The sequence below is a fragment of the Bidens hawaiensis genome, unplaced genomic scaffold (assembly GCF_021521415.1).
Source record: "Bidens hawaiensis isolate Kalapana, Puna unplaced genomic scaffold, B.hawaiensis_p1.1 tig00066243_1, whole genome shotgun sequence".
NCBI lineage: Eukaryota > Viridiplantae > Streptophyta > Magnoliopsida > Asterales > Asteraceae > Bidens > Bidens hawaiensis.
Genome location: NW_027501789.1, coordinates 13,825 through 35,415, shown reverse-complemented (window position 1 = coordinate 35,415; position 21,591 = coordinate 13,825). Strand labels below are relative to the sequence as shown.

The 21,591-nt window shown below is 34.7% G+C and overlaps 2 protein-coding genes across 2 annotated transcripts; both read left to right on the top strand.

Moving 5' to 3' along the window:
• Positions 1 to 10,107: 10,107 nt before the first annotated feature.
• Positions 10,108 to 10,524, top strand: LOC143604702 (bZIP transcription factor 44-like). The gene has a single exon (XM_077081100.1). The coding sequence runs from the start codon at positions 10,108 to 10,110 to the stop codon at positions 10,522 to 10,524; it is 417 nt and encodes a 138-aa protein (XP_076937215.1).
• A 7,613-nt stretch (positions 10,525 to 18,137) lies between these two features.
• LOC143604701 (bZIP transcription factor 53-like) lies at positions 18,138 to 18,563 on the top strand. The gene has a single exon (XM_077081099.1). The coding sequence runs from the start codon at positions 18,138 to 18,140 to the stop codon at positions 18,561 to 18,563; it is 426 nt and encodes a 141-aa protein (XP_076937214.1).
• Positions 18,564 to 21,591: the final 3,028 nt, after the last annotated feature.

Here is a 21,591-nt window from a genome sequence, read left to right as displayed (position 1 = left end):
CGTAGAAAACATAGGTTCGATTAATTGGTTCGGTCCGGCTTTTTTCGGTTTTTTTAAAATGGATAACCTAACCTAAACCCAAAAATCGGTTTTTCGAAAAACTAAAAATTTAACCGCCGGTTAATGCTTCGGTTCGGTTTTTTCGGTTATTCGGTTTCGGTTCGGTTAATTCGGTTTTATGCTCACCCCTACTTTATACTAGGAAAAACTTGTCTCGAAACGACGTAACAGTGTTTCAATTCGGGTGTTTGAATTCTCAATTAATAAAAATCAAGCCATTTAAATCACCGTTTCGAGATAAATTTTACATTAGTTGACTTGTATCATTTTTCCGATCAAAAGCCATAAAACATCGGTTTGAAACTTGGAAAACAACTTGACGACGTTAGGTGTTTTTTAGGAGGTCCATTGAGACACAAATAGTTGAAATGTTGAACCGTTGGTAATGATTTCTAAATGTAAGACTATTATTGGTCAATACACAAAAGGTAAGATTATTTATTTTCGGTTTGCCATTTTTCTAAAATTTGCCACTAATTAATAAGGTTTAAATGCCAGGTGCAATCAAAAGGAGAGAAGGTATGAACACTATATACTTTCATGTAAAAGTTATTTTCTTATGGTGGCTGAAATGGAGTGGGCCAATACTTCTCACCACCCTTGTTTTATTCATGAAGTTGTGAGACATTTGAGTAAAATTACCCAAGAAACACTCTATACTCGCTTTACGACAATAATCATGCAAATTTAAATTCATTAAAAAGTCAAAAGGATCGGTGGTTTGTAAATGACCACAAACCGTTAGGTGTCATAAATATTCGCAACACAAGACATGCGTTTACCTTATGGTAAGTTGATAGTGTTTGGCCGTTGGGTACCCTTATCGAAGACATTGGGTGAGTTAGACTCATGTAACCATGGAAGGTTTGTCTATGGGCATGGTGAATATATATCACACACTAAGAAGGTCATGCACCCCGTTACTTTCTCACATGTAATCTTCCTTTGATAGGTTCATAATGTCACACAACACAACTTTGTTGAAGACTACCTATATATTTGGATCACCATCATTGATAGGAAAAAAACAAAATAAACCATTAAGCGAGATTAATTTCTCTATGAATTTATGCCTAGATGATATTGAGTAATGAAATTGGTTTTACATGTCTGTAGTTCATGCATTAACAGTAGAGGTGCACAAATCGGTTTTTTTGAAAAAACCGGTTCGGTTTTTAACCGGACCGGTTTTTTTTATCCAGAAAAAAACCGGTTCGGTTAATAACCGGACCGGTTATTAACCGGTTATTATTGCTGAAAACTCAAACCGGCCAAACCGGTTTGGACCGGTTTAGAAACCGGTTAGAACCGGTTATTAAACCGGTTTTTTTATAACCGGTTTTTAAAAACCGGTCTAACCGGTTAACCGGTTTTTTTTTTTTTTTTTTTTTTTTTTTTTTTTTTTTTTTTTTTTTTTTTTGCTTTAGGGTTTAGGGTTTCGTTGTTAGCATTCTTTGCTTGGAAGATTAAAAACACATAACTTTCATTTATAGCTTTTACATTAAAAATACAAACATTAAATCGTTATCGCATATTCGTAACTCAAAAATACAAACATTAAAGAATGTTTAGACACGATTACATTAACAAGTTGATGTTTGTTACTCATTTTCTTCGCTACCCGATCCCGAGCTATTCCTTAGGTAATCGTCGTACGCGGCTTCTTCATCGGTCATTGGTTGAGTGTGTCCTTGATTGACCTCGTCTTCATACAAGGCCGCCTCATAGTCCATTTCCCCCTCGAGTGAGCGTTGATGTTGTGCCCTGTCTAAAGAGTCCAAGTAATCCTTGTAGCAAATCGACATCTCTACAGCTGGTGGAGTGAGTCGAGTCCTCCTAATCGATATAACCCTGCCAGAAACAGAAAAAGCAGACTCCGAAGCTACCGTGGAAGCTTGGACCGTTAGTAAATCTTTGGCCATGGCGGCGAGGATCGGAAACTCATCCTCCTTACCTCTCCACCAAGCCAGCAAATCAAGACTTCTAAATTCATCCGGAGTCATGTGTTTCACAAAGTTGGTACCACCATACCTTCCAAGTTCACTGCTTGGGGTGTTTACCCTTTGACGTTTACCGGCGTCTTCCCAAATCATGTAGTACATCCCCATTTCAAGGTCGGTTTGGGATTGGGATTGGGCAACAGCTCTTAACGAGTCATGAATTTGGGAAGACGACCCGTATCTTGTAAGGTAAACATCATACATGTTTGCCAAGGTGGTGTTGAAATCATTCTTTAAAGTTTGGCTATAATAGGGGTTTTGATCGTCGTTTAACCCTAGCTCATCACAAATTTTTTCTATTAAAGCTTCAACACCACCAACATTGATGCAAGGGTTTAACGCAGCAGCACAGGTCAAAACAGCGGGTAGTTCTTGAAAATATTTTTTAAATTTTTCTTTCATTTTTACACCCATATCAAAATAAGGTGCACCCCTACAATGAAGGTCACTCAACTTTGTGCACATGACAGCAATTTTTGGTAAAGCAATGGGGCTTGTTGGATAGTAAACCCCGGATAAACTACTTGTGCAAGATTTAAAAATTTGAAGAACCTCCGTAACGATCTCAATCAATAACCAGTTTCTAGGATCGTACGGTGCACATTTACCCCTATTTGACAAAATTTGATGAAACGCAATTAACGATTGTTTTTGTTGGATGGCTTTCTCAAACATTTCACAAGTCGAGTTCCATCTTGTTGGACAATCCCAGTTAGGCCCCAACCATTGACAGTTAGCTTCTTCACAAAATTTTTTGTATCTTGAAAATGTTGAATTGTTGCTAAAAACATCTCGTAACATTCTTTTAAAATTGTTTCTTTGCGTTTCGATCACGTTTAACCCATCTTGCACGGCCAAGTTGATAATATGTGCAATGCATCGGCTATGAAAAAACGCTCCATCACAGATAGGTTTATACTTTAATTTTAAATGGCCAATCGCGGCCGTATTGTTGGACGCGTTATCAAACGATATTGAAAAGATTTTATCTTCAATCTTGTATTGTCGAATGACTTTATCCAAGAGTTTAAAAATATTTCTACCCGTGTGCGGGTAATCAAACAATTGAAACGCAACGGTTCGTTTCATCATTTGCCACGACCGGGGGTCAACCCAATGAGCCGTCACACAAATGTATGAGTCGGGCGAACCATTAGGTACCGACCACACATCCGTGGTTAAGTTCACACCAGTTTGTAAGTTTGAAAAGTATGAAATTAGTTCGGATTTAGCGTTTTTCCATGCTTTAAGCATATCTCTTCTAAGGGTCGAACGACTTACGTGTTGGTAGCGTGGTTGAACATACGTTTGCATCATCTGCGTGAATTGAGGGTTGTCGAAGTGGTTGAAAGGAAGTGATTGTTGAATCACAAAGTTGCCAAACTGTTGACGTACCGCTTCAAGGTCGTACGTAAACACCGTTCCTTGATTCGTCATCTCCGGCTGCGAACTACTTCCGGATTCGTCCTTCAAGACCTTGCAAGAGGGCTTTTCTACATGAACTCTTAAACTGGAGTTTGCTTCTTTGTTATAAAACTTCAAACAATGTTTGCATCTAGCTTTTTGGGTTCCGTTAGACATTTCGCATAGGTCGAAATGTTGCCAAATATCTTGGTTTCGTTTCGTGGGGATGACCCGAACGACGGTTTCTCCCGTGTTCGAGGCACCCATGTTGACCGATGAAGCAGCACTTTGGGAGGCCATGATAATCGACTACGAATTAAGAGTGGTATACTCGAGTATGAAATAAACGACTACGAAAGAAGAGCGTTTGGAGTTGTATAATCGCGTATGAAATAAACGTTTAGAGCTTTTGGAGTTGTATAATCAAGTGTGATCTAACCAATACCCAACCTAAACTATATATAGATGTTTGTGGGGGTAAAATGGTAAAAAAACCAAAAAAAAACGGCTAAAAAACGGTCAAAAACACAAAAAAACGGCTATAAGGCCGTTTGGTAACGTTCGAAAACCGGTTAAACCGGTTAACCGGTTATTAAAAAACCGGTTAACCGGTTTTTTTTATAACGGTAATAACCGGTTATTTTAAAAACCGGTTAACCGGTTTTTTAATAACCGGTTATTAAAAAAAACCGGTTTTTTTTATAACCGGTTATAAAACCGGTTTTGGGTCCAAAACTTATAACCGATACGTAAACCGGTTACGTAAACCGGTCAAACCGGTTTTTAAAAAAACCGGTTTTTAAAAAACCGGTTTTCGGTTAAACCGGCCAAACCGGTTCCGTAACCGGTTTTTTTGACCACCTCTAAATTAACAGTTTATGCATGAAAATGACGAGTGCGCGATCCAACTTTTGTATTAATAAATCTCAACATTGGTAAAACATGATGAGAAGGCCAGTGATGCATGATTATAGATTTGCTTACAATGGAAATTATAACAAAATTTTCATTAAGTAAAGAGGGATACACAAATAAAGTTGATGTGTGACTATGGTGTCGCATAACATCATGTTATATGCGTAATTACGTACTAATTAGACTCTTGGGTATATAAATCCTACAAATAGTGAGTTTTTAGCCAAACATGTGTGTTTGGAAAACAATATTTATTTATCAAATTAGTGTAGTTTTAATAGTATGAGTAAAGTTAAAATACAAAAGACAACAAAAATGAGAAGAGTGAGAAGGAATTCAGTCCATTAATCTTATATTTGAATGTCTAAGATTAATTTAATAAATAAAAATTGATGAAAAATGCATGAAGTTAATAACTCACATTTGTTGACTTTGTCTCTCCACATACAAGACACATGTCAAATACTCTATCATTTTAAAATGTTAATAACTTTTTCATAAGACATTATTTTTCAAAAAAAAAATCACCATAATAATAAGCGTTTTTTATCTTTAATATGAGTATCATATTGTTATATAAAAATAAAAAAAAATTAATGGGTTTTTTAATTGTGTTTTGTGTTGTTCATTGTGTCTTTTAGTTGAATTTTCATATGAGTTACTCGTATATTATAGATTTTGATCATTATATTTTTCAATTGATACTCATATTAAAGAGAAAAATTAAAACAAAGAGTTTGTCATTGTGTCGTTTTGTTCGTCATTGACTTTTGGTCATTATGTAATACGTTCATTGTCTTTTATTCGAATTGACATATGACAAATTCATTTAATTTGAGAAAAATAGTATTGCGTTCATTGTATATTACGTTCAAGTCATTGTGTAATATGTTGTTTCCATTGTGTTTTACGTTTCAAGTCATTGTGTTATATGTATTCACCATTGTGTCTTATGTTTTAGGTCATTGTGTTATACGTATTCATCATTGTGTCTTACGTTTTAGGTTATTGTGTTATACGTATTCACCATTGTGTTTTACGTTTCAAGTTATTGTGTAACATGTATTTATCATTGTGTTTTATGTATTAGTTAATTTGTTGGTATTTTATCATTATTTTTACATATTATTATTACACAAAGGTGTTATTAGTATTTAAAAAAACATAATGATGAGTTGAAAGACACAATGATGAAAAAACACAATGACGAAAAAATACATAATACTAAGCGAAAAGACACAATGGTGTGCGAAAAGACATAATGACGAAAAAATACACAATGATAAGAGAAAAGACACAATGGTGTGCGAAAAGACACAATGACGAAAAAAGACACAATGATAAGCGAAAAAACAAAATGGTGTCCGAAAAGACACAATAATAAGCGAAAAGACACAATGGTGTGCGAAAAGACACAATGGCGTGCGAAAAAAGACACAATGGTGTTCGAAAAGACACAATGACGTGATTTTTGTTTTAAATTTTATTTAACAAAAATCATACTCATATTAAAGATAAAAAAAACGCTTGTTATTACGATGAATTATTTTTTTTTAAAAATATCATACGAAAAAGTTATAAAACATTCTAAAATGATGGGGGCATTAACATGTGCCTTGCATGTGAACAGAGAAAATGTGTACAATTACCTCTATATCCGTTTTCTTTTGGTCCCCACTTGACATATATCAATTATTTATGGCTTCTCACACTTTTCATTTTTGTTACTCTTTGTAGAGTAACTTGACCCTTAATAGTAGAGAAATTCCAATTTGACTCCCTGAAATATATCGTCGGGAGATGGAATAGCCACTGAAAACTAATTTGCGCATGTTGTGCACCTGTATTTCTCCGGCGGGTTCTTTTGACTCCTACCGTCAGTTGACCGTTAGTTGACTGTTGGTATTTTAGTAATAATACCAACATATTAAGGGTATTTTAGTAATCTTCTAATAAATAATAAATATATTAATAATAGTAGTAGTAATAATAATAATAATAATAATAATAATAATAATAATAAATAGAAATAATAATAATCGTAGAACAGCAGCTTCATCAACATCTTCATAACATCAACAACAACATCATCTCATCTTCATCATCATCAACCTCAAATCCCCAAACCCACCACCAAGTAATCCCTCTTAATATTATCATCTTCATCATCAGTTTCATAACAAATAATCAAATATCTCAAATCCTCAAACCCTAGATTTCATCACTCAAACCCTCAAATCTCTCAAATCCCACCACCAATCGCTTCAATAGTTCAACCACCACACCATTAAATCATTCCGATCAATACCCCAAACCTCCGGAACCACGCCATCGCCACGGCAGCCGCCGCCGCCATGGATTCCGGCCATCTTGTTTCTCCGGTCATCTCGTTTTTTCGATCATCAGCGTCACTACAGCTACAAAGGTAAGCTTCATCCATCTAATTATGAAGGTCACCAACCCAAACAGTCCGGTTCTCACCGGACCCACCACCACCACCGGCGAAGGCGGCAGACGCAACCGGCAGCACCAGATGAAGAAGGTGGTGGTGTGGAGCCATCAGATAATGTCCAGAAGACGGTGCCATTATGGGATGTTGCATAACCATAGCCGTTGCCGGGTGCTGCACTGGAACCCATTGTGACCCAACGCCGACAGCCGCCGGTGGTGGTGGTGGTTGTAGCCACCTGGGTTTTTAAAATGAATTAAAGGGTTAGGGGTAAAAACGTAATTTCAACATTTTTTAACAGGTCAACGCTTGGTCAACTGACGGAATGGCACATATTGCCCCGCTCAAATATCACAGACGTCCAAAATACGCAAATTAGTTTTCAGGGGCTATTCTATCTCCCGACAATATATTTCAGGGTGTTTCGGTTTTATAAGTTTTTAAAATTGTTCGGTTTCGGTTTTTGGGTTCGGTGGTTTCGGTTATGCTAATCGAGCCAAAACATTTTAGGGGAGATTATAGGTATTTGGTACGGGCACCACCTTCTTTGAGAAGAGCTTGGGGGGGGGGGGTCGGTGCAATTTTTGATAAAAACCGAATCAAAAACCAAAGTTTCGTTTTTATGATTTTTTAAAACTGTTCGGTTTCGGTTTTTGGGTTCGGTTCGATGGTTTCGGTTTTGCTAATCGAGCCAAAACATTTTGGGCCAAAAAAAATTTACCTAAGATATTGAAGTTGAGCACGATATTTTTTTTTCTTTGAACTAATTATTAATAGAATATTGAATATTTGAGAATCAAATGTTAAAAGCTAATAACAGATACATTTAAAATCAAAATCAAAACTAAAAGTACTGGTATTATTAGTTATTAACCATATGTAGCAACCAAATATATTTGTTATTAACCATATGTTAAAACTAAACAAATGGTCGTTGGTATATTTTGTTTTAATTTTTAGGAATAAGATATTATGGTTATTTTGGTTCGGTTTGGTTTTTTCGGTTCGTAAAAAAAATACAAAATCGAACCAAAACCAATATTTCACTTTTTTCCAAAGTTCAAAACCGAACCGCCGGTTTCTAATTCGGTTTGGTTTTTTCAGTTTTTTTTGTTTTATCGGCATCGGTTCGGTTTTTTTCGGTTTCGTGCACACCCCTGAAGGGGGGGGGGGGGGTTTGGTACGGTCCAATCACTTCGTCAGACCCGAAATATTTTTAATTTTTTTTATATACATATTTTGAAAAGAGTATGTACTTAATTATCCAATTCATTTAAGCCGATTTAGATTTTTTATACAATATATCATAACTTAATAAGCTTATTTAAAAAATTAACTGTTTAAAATCAATAAAAAAAAGTTACTTTAGGCCCAAATTTTTTCCCACTTTACCCCAAATTTTTCTTTTTTTGACAATTTTCAGGAATAGCCCTGAATACAGGTTAAGGGTAATTCACGACTGTTGTTTTTAGTACCTTGATACCATGTTTTCCGTTATTCTATCAGCCACATTTTATGTTACAGGAATGACTATACTATATATTGTAAAGAATAATATAAAAAAAAACACAAAGAAGAGAAAGGTAATTGAATCTTAGGGTTTGAATGGGAACAACCCCTTTATATTTTGTGATAAATTGTTTTCACGTATGATGGGTTCTTCCACGATCATGTGCTCTTAAGTTAATTGAGGCCATGGTTAGGTTACATACACTAAAATGTGGTTCCATGTCACTATACTTAGACATGAGTAGTTTCATTAACCAAATTCACTACTAAAGTGTGTAATGATTTCATATCTAAATTAAATAAATGGCAAAATAAGTAAAAAAAAAGGGCATGAAGTGTTTTAATTTGATTGCTAGTGGAAATTACATAAACAAACATCCACCCGCATGCCGCAACCTCACCTCTTTGCCCTCTACGCCTAATCATACCCAAGCGGACATTGGTCCTTGCTCGGGGGAGGGGGCGATGTGATAGTGGGCGTGAGCTCATTACATACGGCTTCCTTCACTTACTTTTGGTATGATGGAGTAGTTTTGCTCTCCAAATCAACATCCTCCCCCTCTTCAAACACCTTCATTCGATAGCTCAGTCCATTGCTTTTATTACACACATGAAAGGAGAAAAATGTGTAATCTACTTTTTTAATTGTAAACATGTTTTATGTCACATTTGACTCTTCAGCACATATATTCAGGAATTGTCAATTCTTTACGGGTCATGTAATAAACCAAATTTTTAGAAAGCAGACAATATAGGCGTCACTTTGTGTATAAGGTTTCCATTAATTCCCACCCAAATTCATACGATAAACTTTCCTCATAAAATATTTTAAGATTACTTTCTACAAAGTACCTTTTGTAAGAGACGTTTTAGATAAGAACAATCCTATATATTTAATTATTAATTTTAACTTTTTTTAAACAATAAAACATGAGCTCTTATAGCTTCTTTTAGGGAAAATATCAAATGTCCATTTGACTGGTTAAAGTTGTCATTTATCAGCTCTCTCTATAATTGTCCATCCTAAATCCCTCGGCCGTCAAAGTTAACAATCATTCTCCAACTAGGTTTTTAACCAGTTAGGCAACACCACATGTTAAAATTTCTGTCGACATCAACGTCTTGGCATTTTAAAATCTTGCCTGGCACCTAGAAAATCTAGTAGGTGCCTAGAAGTTGCTAGACACTCTACACTTAGTGTTTCTAATTTTCTTATTTTTGTAGAGAACAAAACTAGTCGGCCATTAAGGAATAAAACTTGTTCTTACTTATATAAATAGCTTGATTAGTGTTTTGATTTATGTGAAAAAAATACAAATTTGCTAGGCGATTTTGATGGACAAATTGGTGACGTTGACCAGCCAAATGGTCATTTTCGTTTTCTTTTATGTGACGTTCAAAAAGTATTTAATTGCATGTCTACTTGGTAAGCATCAATTAGCAACCAAACCGTGATTAGCCATATGCTCATAAACTTCCTTCTATTTGCTTAGCAATACGTCATGGATAAATTGAAAGTTATAAAGTTAAACCTCATCCAAATCTAAATCTAAATCTAAATCCATGAGGTTATCAAGTCTATTCATGTTTCTCTTCATTAAAGTCTTCCGGGTCAGAATATTCGTTCCCCTATATATTTCTAGAAGTTCCTACGTATACACACACACACATATATATACATACACTCTATTAACACATTACTTCACACACAATAAACATTAGGGTTTCATGGACTTTCTTGTTCTTATTTTGTATATTTACATTATAAGCATGTCATCTAAGGGTTATAGTTTGATGGTGGATCATGAGAAGAAGATGAAGCGGAAGATTTTGAACCGAGAATCATCCAGGAGGTCTAGAATGAAGAGAGATCAACACATGAAGGATCTCAGTGAAAAGATATATTATTTCTTGAAAAAGAGAGAGGAAATGTTACCGAAAATGAAAGGAATCGCGCAAGTGTACGCTGCGATGGAGATGGAGAACATGGTTTTGAGATCACAGAAACAAGAGTTGGAGAAAAGATTGGAGTATGCAAAGAGTGTTTGTGGCTGGTGTGAAGGTGATGATTATGGATCAATGTCACATATGGGTGGTTTTCAAGAGCCATGGCTAAGGCCATGGGACCAACATCAGATTTCTAACTCCATCTCTCTCATTTCATCTACTGGAAATTTTCAATTTTAAGTTTTATTTTAGTGTAAACTGTATCCTTGATGCTATAGTAATGTATTTATAAGATAGGATAATGTTTTGACAAATTTTGTGTTTATAAACTCACCATAATACTTTAATTTGAAAACTGGATTTCAATAATTTTTATTAGGCCCAATGCCCCTATAATGGTCGATGATAATTATAACTTTTCACTTTTGTCGGTAAGGGCAATTCCATTCTAATAGAAAAGTAATGATTTTTTATTCCAATCAAAATGCTACAAATTGTTTTGATCAAAACAACATGAATTAAGGAGAGGGAACAAACAAGGTTATTTATGCAATTGCTAAGAGTGCGAATGTCTTTGGCATTGAAATTAAAAGTTAGGTGTGCATGTGACCGAATTGCGAGTATAAAGTGTTACTGATGAGCAAATTATAGTGTGGATCATTAAAAGTTAGTGTGTATTTGATCAAATTGTGAGTATAAAGTTTTATTGGTAACTGAAGTCATTGCACTATATAAAGCAGCTAGAGAATTTGTATAGCTAAGATCTATGACAACTTATATTGCCTTGTGAGTTAAAGAAAAATAAAAGTCTAACTCCAATCTACAAAGATAATGCGGTCTGTGTCTCGCAAATGAAATAAGTAGGGATGAGCAAACGGGTACTAGCACCAATTCGGTACCAGTACCGGTATCATTCGATACCGAATCGCTATGAAGTTTTAAGTTTTCAGTACCGATACCGTACCAATATTTCCCGAATTTTGCGCCTTCAATGCGGGTACCAGTACCGAACCGAACCGAACATTTCAGTACCGGTACCCGCAAATGAAAGAAGAGTATATTAAAAGTTATAGAACAAAACATATACCGTACTCAAGATTCTTTTCATACTCAGAACCTAATTAAAAACAATTGGGTTGAAATGATGTATATCAAATCTAACAAGTTAGTCGATCTTTTTAGAGAATCACTCCCTACAACAATTTCCAAGAAGCACATCCATGATACTAGAATGTGATATACACGAACGATATAGTCATCTACATATGCCAACTGGAGGAGGACCGAGCTATACATTGCACTTATTTCCTTTAGCTATTTTTTTAGCAAGATTTTTAATAAGGTAGTACATAAAATCAAACCTCGAAATTAAAATTGTGTTATCCAAATGGAAATGTTAATATTTCTTGGATGAACACAATTTCAAATCAATAATGGTATTTTTAAGTTACATCACTATAGTTAACTTAGATTATAACACCTCTTATTTTTTATTATTATTTTTTTTTCTATTTTCATTGTTTTGAGTAAATGGTATAAAGATGAAACTGCTCTCATATGCAATATTAATCCCAAATCTAATATACTAAGAGGAAATAAGGTAGATTGTTACAACTTAGGAACATAAAGGATGATTTCTCATATTTTCTTAGTTTATAGGCCGAAAATGATATTTGTATATTAATGGTTAAAAGAGTAATTTACTCTTATATTTGATATTAAGATTAGGGGACCCGGGGCATTGCGTGTGGAAGACCCATCACGCGTGATGGGTTCACCCCACACCACCGCCGGTGCTTTGTCATGCAAGTGATGGTCGTGTTGAGTGATGGCCATCACGCAAGTGATGGTTGGGAGAGACGTTGGGAGAGCCGTTGGGAAAAGGGGGGGGAGGGTTAAAAAAAACTTATTTTACCTATATAAATAACTAAAACATATCTTCAAAACATACACAAATCCAACTCAAACTCAACTCAAATCCAACTCAAAATCTTCTACTACACACACCATTTTAACATATCAAATGGAGGGTTCTAAGAATCGTGGGTCGGGTTCAAAGAAAACCCAAACCCGACCAAAGGTTCGACAAAATCTAGGTGAACCGACGAGATTTCGGTTACAAGACGAACCCGACACAAACCAACCTTCCCAACAACAATCTTATTATCCACAACCTTTTCAACCGTCCCAAAACCAACAACAACCTTCCCAACAACAACGTTATTATCAACCGTCCCAAAACTAATCGTATCAAAACCAACCTTTTATTCCACCTTTTTCTACCCAAAATTATCCAAATAATGTTTTTCAAATGTTTGGATCTCAACCGTCTCAAATGTCCGTCGATCTCCTAGACGATAACGATGTTATACATCAATTTGCAAGTGCTTTTCGTCACGAAGTACAAACTTTGGATGAAGATGAATCCGCGGATGAGGAGCCGCATCAAAGAGGTGCTCGGTGTTGGTTGGCCGATGAGGAGGTCGCCTTGACCAAGGCTTATTTACATTGCTCTGAATAAAAAAAACACTCAAACCAACAAAGAAAAGAAGCGTTATGGAAACGTATTAAAGAACATTTCTCGCAACTTCCCGGCGCAACTAAACGAAACAAGGATCAAATGATTGACAAGTGGGGAGATTTGAATCGAAAAATGTCAAAATTTAATGCTTGTTACATCCAAGAGGTAACTATTTTAGTTTATTTATTTTGTAATCTAGTACTTTATTTTTACAATTTGATATATATATTTTTTCTAAATATTTTGTAGTCCCGAACTCCACAAAGCGAAGCGAGCGAGGCGACTATCATAAAGAACGCTTTGGCTGAATATGTCCGAGTTTACAAATGTAGGGATTTTCCCCACTTGAAAGCGTGGAGATTGCGAGACGTCACGCGAAGTGGGAACCGATTCCCTTGGTCGATTTTAACGGACCAACGGCTCCAAGGAAGAAAATATCTTCTTCAAAAAGATCAAAAACTTTGAGTCCGGGGACTACACAACGTCTACCGGCGGCTTGTCATGTAACATGCCGAACATAAACTTGAACGAGGAACCCGAAGACAATCCCGACGAAGACATACCCACACCCACACGGCCGAATCGCAAGAAAAGTGGGGAACCGTCAAGACTTGGAAAGGAAGCGGTGGCCGAAAACTTCGCCGAATACAAGTCGACTAAGATGACGGAAATGGTCGAGACGAAGGAGCGAAAGAAAGAGGCTAATATTTTAAAAATGAAAAGTGAGGAGACGTATATCAACCATTTGAATGAAAATAAAAAAACGCCGATCTAACTTTCATTCTACAACCGCACGATCATTTTGAGAAACCCCTTAAATCGATTCTACTTCAACACAAACGCGAGATATGCGACAAGTGGGGTTGGGAAGGGCCGTAGGTTTTTTTTTTTAATTTAGTTGTTTTTATTTAATGTAATCTTGTTTTATTTTTTATTTAATGTAATATTGTTTTATTTTTTAATATTTATTAAAAAAAATTCCATCACACCACGCCACCACCCCTAGTAAAAATTCATCACATGTAATAGTTTTGGGTTTGGTGATGTGACACCATTTGATTAGGTGAGGTGTCTGATAGAAATTGCATCACATCCCCCCTCCTCCTATTATTGACTTAAAACTTGGTTTTAAATTAACCCTTGTGTTCTTTACAGAAGATTCACTAAACTTATAATATATCATTTAGTTGTCTTGTTATGTTCAACCTTTCTTCCCAAAAATGACTGAAAATAAGGCTTATAAGTAATAATGAGTTCATTTCTTGTAGAAAATTTTGATGATGATAAAGATGGATGACATTGATTAACTTTTGGATTTAAAAATTATACTCTTTTTATAATGGCTAGATGAACACATCATCTTATTCTTACTAATATAAAACCAATATTATATTAAGCAAATCTTCCTTTGAGAACAAGTTTATTTCTGTTTCGTAATTCAAACTCACAAAATTATTATTTCTGAACAAAAACTAACTTTCAAAGCTTTTAGAATTAAATAGAATTAGAAAGTAATCTTTTTATCTGAGGGGATCTAATTGTTGGGGCAAATCCGAGATTTTTTATTAAGTGGGACAAAAATGGATCAGCTAAATTATGTCAAATTACAAATCGGACAGAATGCCAATTTCTCTACAAGCATATAATTTTTCGCATATTTAAGACCAAAATTGTTAATCGGGATAGTTTATAAAGTTGTTGCAAAGATCTTCAGAGTTATATAGGTGATTGGTTCAGTTGTTTCGCCTGTGCAATATGCTCTCATTGAAGGGTGGAATATTAGTTGATGGCCCACTGATCGTAATTGAAAAGATCTATTGGGGGAAGAAGGCTAATAAACTGATCTTCTTCAAAGTCGACTTTGAAAAGACGCACGACACACTTAATTGAAACTTTTTTCTCACGATCATGGGGTTCCCCGAAACATGGGAAAAAAAAGTAGCATGTAGTGTAGAGGATCAGAGGAGGAGATAGGTAATTTGGCTGGGAATTTCACTTCTCAAATTTGGATGGGGGTTTCAATTCTCAAGTAGAGCATTGGGTTTAAACACCCTCAATTTTCATCATTTAGTCATTAACACTTCCAACCAAAAAAATGTTACCCATCACCTTCAACTTCCATCTTATTTTTTTCTGGCATTCCCAAATTAACGAAAGAGTAGCTCTGTTAGTCTTTAAATTTTTTTACACAGCATTTCTTACATGATGTGGCAATAAAACTTGTAGGCATGAAATTGACAAAAGGAACCTAGAATCACTAAATACAATTCTTAAAAACGTGAAAAACCAAGGACAAATGATCCCACGAGTATCTTAATTCTTAAATAACTCGATGTTTAAAAATAAATATCCAAGAAAAAAGAAGAAGCAAAGAATATGAAAACAGTTATCGTTCTTGGCTTAGATGTCAAAGTTCATGAATATAGTTCTATCATGTCACTTTCAGTATTCACCAATCTCACCAAATGTCGAATTAAATCCTTTTATTTAATTTCTTCGTATTTATCTGTGAAGAAAAAAACGATTACTAAAGTATAAATTTTTTAAAACGTATATGTCATAATTAATTACCTAGTAAGTAATTAGTGAACCTAGTCGGCTAGTTTTGTTAAAATTCTCAAAAGAATTAAAGAGATTCGTATTTGCAAAAAGATCAAGATTCATTACAGATTATAAATTAAAGATGAATAATGCTTAAACATTTTCTTTCTGTCACAATAAAGTAGATGGAACATCAATTTAGAACTAAAACAATAAGAACAAAAAGAGAAGTTGTGTTTTTCTGATTCTAGCTATAACGCTTGATATCTATGAGAATCGTGTTACTATTTCATATTGCGACAATTCATTGGTACTCATAAATTTCTCAATCGGATAAGAACCATAGACTTTTAAGAACGAATATGATTAATTATGATTTTATTCATACCCTAGAAAGCTAAGATATCCCCATATTCTATTTTTGCAAAAATTACCACATGTTATGTTGGGTCCAGTTTAGGGTGGAAAATAGGCTCGGCCCCTTGGACCCTATTGCAAGGGTCACTTGTCCCGAGCCTGCCAAAGGGACGATGCTCCATTTCAACTTTCATTTGTTCAGGGATTCGCTCCTACGAACTAATAAGTTTCATAGATACTTAGTATCAAAATAATATATTCAAACAAGCATGTATCTTTGCACCTACTAACTTGTTTGATATATATATTATGATTTACTTTGGTCAAAAAAGTCAATCCAATTACACTTAAATAAATGAATGGGTTCTAAGGATGGGGAGTGTCGCATGTCATACTCTCTCGAGACCCTGCTAATAAGTCTATTATGAGTGAGGTTATATTGGATACTATATCGAGAACATGTTAATTAGATCACCGTTTTGAGCTAAGTTTTACATCAATAGACTCATGTCTTTTTTCCGATAAAAAACCCTAAAACATCAGCTTGAAATTCGGTTAAACTTAACGTTCTTTTTTGTTTAACTAGTCACCAATGAAAGTAGATTGTTTAAAATTTGAGATCATCAATGAGAATAAACTCAGCTAGAATATAGATCAATGACATTAAATTGAGATCATTAAATCCAACAAAGTCTTAGGGGCTGTTTGATAACCTCTTAATGATCATTAAGAGGCTACCTCTTGATGGTTAAGAAGAAACTTTAAATCTGAATGATCATAAGGTAACCATTAATATGTGGTCTTTTAACCATTCAAATTTAAGCAAAACTCTTAATCAGTAAAAGGTTATGAATCATTAAGAGGTAGCATCTTAATAACCATTAAGAGACTACCACCAAGGAGCCATTTAATAAATTCATAAAAATTACGTACCTCTGTAAAAAAACTTTGTGCCAACACTGGTAAACAGAAAAAGAAAAAGCATTAAAAGGTGGTGGAAAGTTTCTCTTTTCATAAAGAATAACTCTTCGTTTCTAAATTGATGATGTTAGCAATTGATTTCTAGAGAACCCTATAAATTGGATTTTTTTTAAGTGGTTGGTTACTCGTTTCATACATCACAAGGGTGTTTTCGTGGCCATGCTTCAAAAAAAAGGACTGTTCTCTTGCTAGAGGTTAGGTAGGGGTCACAAAACGTTGTTTCTATCTATATATATTCATTAATATCATTTCCTCATACATTATTTTATGTACAAAACATTGTTCAATCTACTGGTGATCGGTGATCACGTTCAAGTAATTAAAACTATCCTTGATCGTATATATTATGTAATCATGTGAAACGAAAGAGACATATATATTTTATTTAACATTATTTGAAACTACCCGAGTGACTGAGACATGATATCAACTCAACTGTATGTATGATTAACTTTATAATTAACCCATTAACTGTATATATTTAATGCGAGTTATATTCGATTATTTGGTTACATTTGACATTGCAACAATATTCGATTATTTGTTTATTTCGTATATATTTAATGCGAGTTATATTCTAGTTACGGTTATATAGTATTAAAGAGAATTAACGCCAAAGTATAACATATTTATATATGATAAGAACTTCAAACTCGATCAATATATACACGATGTCACATTTTATTGCTAATTTTCTAAATGTTCATAATTTAATTAAAGATTAATTTAAGGTATATAAATTAAAAATGACAAATCTATGGACATTAATTATTAGATAAACCATAGAATTGGTGAAAAGAAGATAAACTATACAATATACATTCAATAAAAAAACATTGATTGATTAGTGTTTTCTTAATGCACCAGATAGAGAAATGATTTTAATAAAGTTTAACCTTATCGGCTTATCCAAATGGAAATCCAAAAGTAGGCTATCAAACTACTCACGTCTCTTTTCTTAAAAAGTCTTCTTACGATACATGCACAAAACATGAATTAACTCTTATGGTCAGAATATTCGTTCCTGGTTCCCATCTACAAATCCTGTCTATATATATTTAGCTTCCAAGCTAATGTTCTCATAGAAATACAACAAAGCACACACGGTTGGGTTTCAAAGTCATCATTCAGAATCATATGTTGTCTAAACAACAACAAAACACATCACACAAATCCAAAGTGATATGAGTTTTGCCCCAAGTTTGAGTCGAATCAGTCTTGTTCAATCATTCTCAGTTGTCTTTCTCTATTGGTTCTATTCAGTTTCTTGAACCATACACATTTGTACATATCATTCACATAACGGTTCTAGTCTTGTTTTGTGTTTTGAGGGTTTGTAATTGTGTCTCGTTCTGTCTAGTTTCTTTCTAAACCGGTTTTTTTTAACATAATAATTTTGGCCATTCAGGAAAAAAGAAGACAATTTAAGTATTTAACTAGCTAGAAGCATATCATGTCATCAAAGGGTTATAATTACTTAAAGGTGGATGAGAAAAAGATGAAGAGAATGATATCGAACCGCGAATCGGCAAGGAGGTCCAGGATGAAGAAAGAACAACACATGAAGGATCTCAATGACCAAATCTTTTATTTAACGAAAAAGAGAGACGAAATGTTACTAAAAATCGACGGAATTGCGAAAGAGAACACTAAGGTGGAGATGGAGAATATGGTCTTGAGATCACAGAAGCAGGAGTTGGAGAAAAGATTGGAGTATGCAAACCAAGTTTGTGGATGGTATGAAGGTGATGGTGATGATGATGTGTCATTGGCATCAATGGGTGGCGTTCAAGAACCATGGATAAGGCCATGGGAGCAGAAGCAGCCTTCTAACTCCATGCCTGTTATGTCATCATCTGTTGGATTTTCCTTCTTTTGATAAATTACTTTAATTTTGTTGGATTTTACTTTTCCTTGGATGATGTTGTTTTTCAAAATGTTGATAGGGTTGGTGGTGTTGATCTTTTTATTGTTGGAATGGAAGTGGGGTTGTGGTTAGATTCTGTTGTATGTGTTGTGATGTGTAATCACTACCTTTTTAGTAATTTCAAATGTTTCAGTTTTCGTTTTGGATTTAGTTATATTTATATACTAATCATCTTTTACACAATTAATTTTTTTTTTTATAATTATTTTACATGAAATGTATTACAAAGATCTTGATCATCAACACCCTAAAATAAAATTGAATTTGTATATTTATTTATTGATAAGTTTGTAAGCTAATAAGTAATACAACTTCTGAACATATATTTGTTTTAACACAAACAACGAGACTATGTAAAACTAAATACTATTACAAGTTATCGTAAAAGGCACAAACTAATGCTTGAGGCCATCTTGTGATTGCGATGGATGTGGTGTATTGTCTAATAATAGCGTTTTTATAAGTTGCGTGAACGCTAAAATTACAGAAACCTGCTTGAGTATTCACGTGCTTAAATCCCGTTAGACATTGAAGCTCAAGTCAATCGAAGATCATAAGCATATTAGCGTATGCATTTACTTATATAAAGTCTCTAGTAAGTAGCAAAATTCATTCATATGAATCATCCATCTTTATCGGCCTATATACGTTAGTGTATATAAACATAGAACATGGAAAGCTGGGAGTTACGTAATGGGCTTGAGTAATATGGGCTATTTATTTTCGAGTTTCAATGGTGATCAGTCAACGATTTTATAATTATTTAATCACATTAAATATTATCATGAACACAACGGAATAAATAAACGAGTAATCATCAGTTTATGGAACCATACAAGATCCGGTTACAAACAATACGGGTACAAATCTTAACAATCAAATTAAATATAAATCAAAGCCGACAATATTTAATTTTATCTTGGCTAATGAATAACCGGTTGAGACACCGAGAGTTAACGAACGACGCTAAGTGACGAAACGAGTGATGGTGGCGCGTAAGCGGAGGCGGCGGCTAGTCAGCGGCAACATCGGAGGACGACGCTGAGCTATGTGGTGTCGTATGGTGGTGGCCGATGACTTGAAGCGGTGGTGAACGGTGGCTATAAATATTGGCGACGGCAATTCGAGTTCGTAATAATAAAACGTGGCCTTTAGTCTTTAGTCTTGGAGTTATATTCAAGGCTTTTGATTTACGGTTAGGGTAATCCCCAAATTTGAATGAAGTTATTATATAAATAATCAAAACAGTATTATCCTTAATAAGCAACTTCCGGCCCCTAAACTTTTATTAAGCCCGACACGAGTTTAAAATCCCGTTTCAAGTTTATTTATCTAGTAACTAAACATTATCAATATTATTATTTATATCCAAAATTATAAATAATATCGTTAATCTTTCATCAATACCGGTTAACTAATTTAAGCGAATTTTATGCTCATTATCCCATGTGTAACTCTTACGGGTCATAACTCGGTCGCCTGCGTTAACTTAATCAAACCGGTCCATCATTTCAACAGTCTCCCACTTGGACGACTTTTGATTAAGTTTGCTTAACGCCGACAGGCAGCAGTGCTCTAGCTACACATGGCTGCCCCCTAACAAGGTATAACACTTTAAAGTCATTAACCAAAACATCTTGGAATACACTATTGCAAGATAATGAGCTTATGGTAATCGTTGTCATCTATACTTTCTATATAAGACACCAAATGAACAATGAGACATGGTCAGATTCAATCTTGTATGGCATTCAATCATTATTGTTCTCGATCTAGAATCAAAGTGGTCTAATAAAACACACGGTAAGTTTGGGTGATGCTTCACACTCACCAATTTGAATCAGCGAGGGCGCCAAGATGTCTAACTATTACATATCATGTAAGAGTACAGAATCCCATATTGATTACAAACAACTCCCACTGAAATTCAGAATATTCCCAACCAATGCCTTTATAGCCGGCAATTACGCGACAGTGGTTGACACTAATCGAAGAATAGTATTAAGTAAACGAAAGTTCTTATATGTATCTTAGGTCTTAGGATACTAAATGAGTATACCAATATCGAAACATCTTATGAAAAAGATCCATGAAGATGATTTGTTGCGAGTTACATCCAACGTCATTCATAATGAGGTCTGTGAGTTTGGAGGTCAACTCCTTGAATCCAAAGTCAGAATAGTCTTAATTCAGAGTCGTTCCCATGAGTCTGACCGACTATGGATAATTTAGAATACAATTTCATGAATTTAAACGTATTAAAAATAGACACAGTTATAATATTCAGCGTTTGCATTTAACCATTAAATCAAAAGTGAACTCAAAAGTATAACTGTTTTAATGTTCATACATCCAAATACTATATCAAAACAAATTACTAGCTAATCTAAGACCGATAGCATCCCTGTGTTGATCATGCTTGTCCTGAGTCATCGGATTAGTGAACGGGTCTGCTAGGTTTTGATCTGTGACTACTTTGTTTATGATGTCTCATAGTTCCAGTATTTCCTATATAAGGTGGAACTTTCTTAGAATATGTTTGGCTATGTGATGAGATCTGGGCTCTTTGGTCTGAGCAATAGCACATGTATTATCCTAGAACACCTAGATTGGTCTATGAATACTCACGACCTTTAATTATATAATATCCATGTTCTAAAGCTAAGCCACTAAAACCTGTACACTGGAACTACATCGAGGTCAGTGATGAACTTTTTCATCCAAGCAGCCTCCTTAGCAGCATATGATGCAACTATGTATTCAGATTCGGTGGTAGAATCCGCCACCACACTCTTCTTGGAGCTTTTCCAGTAAATAGCTCCTCCATTGAAATGAGTACAAATCCTTATTGTGAGCGAGAATTATCTCGGTTAGTCTGGAAGTTAGCATCAGTGTAACACCTTGCAGTGAGCTCTTCTTCCACTCTTCCAAACACTAAGAGCATATCCTTGGTCCTTTTCAGGTATCTTAGAATGTTGTT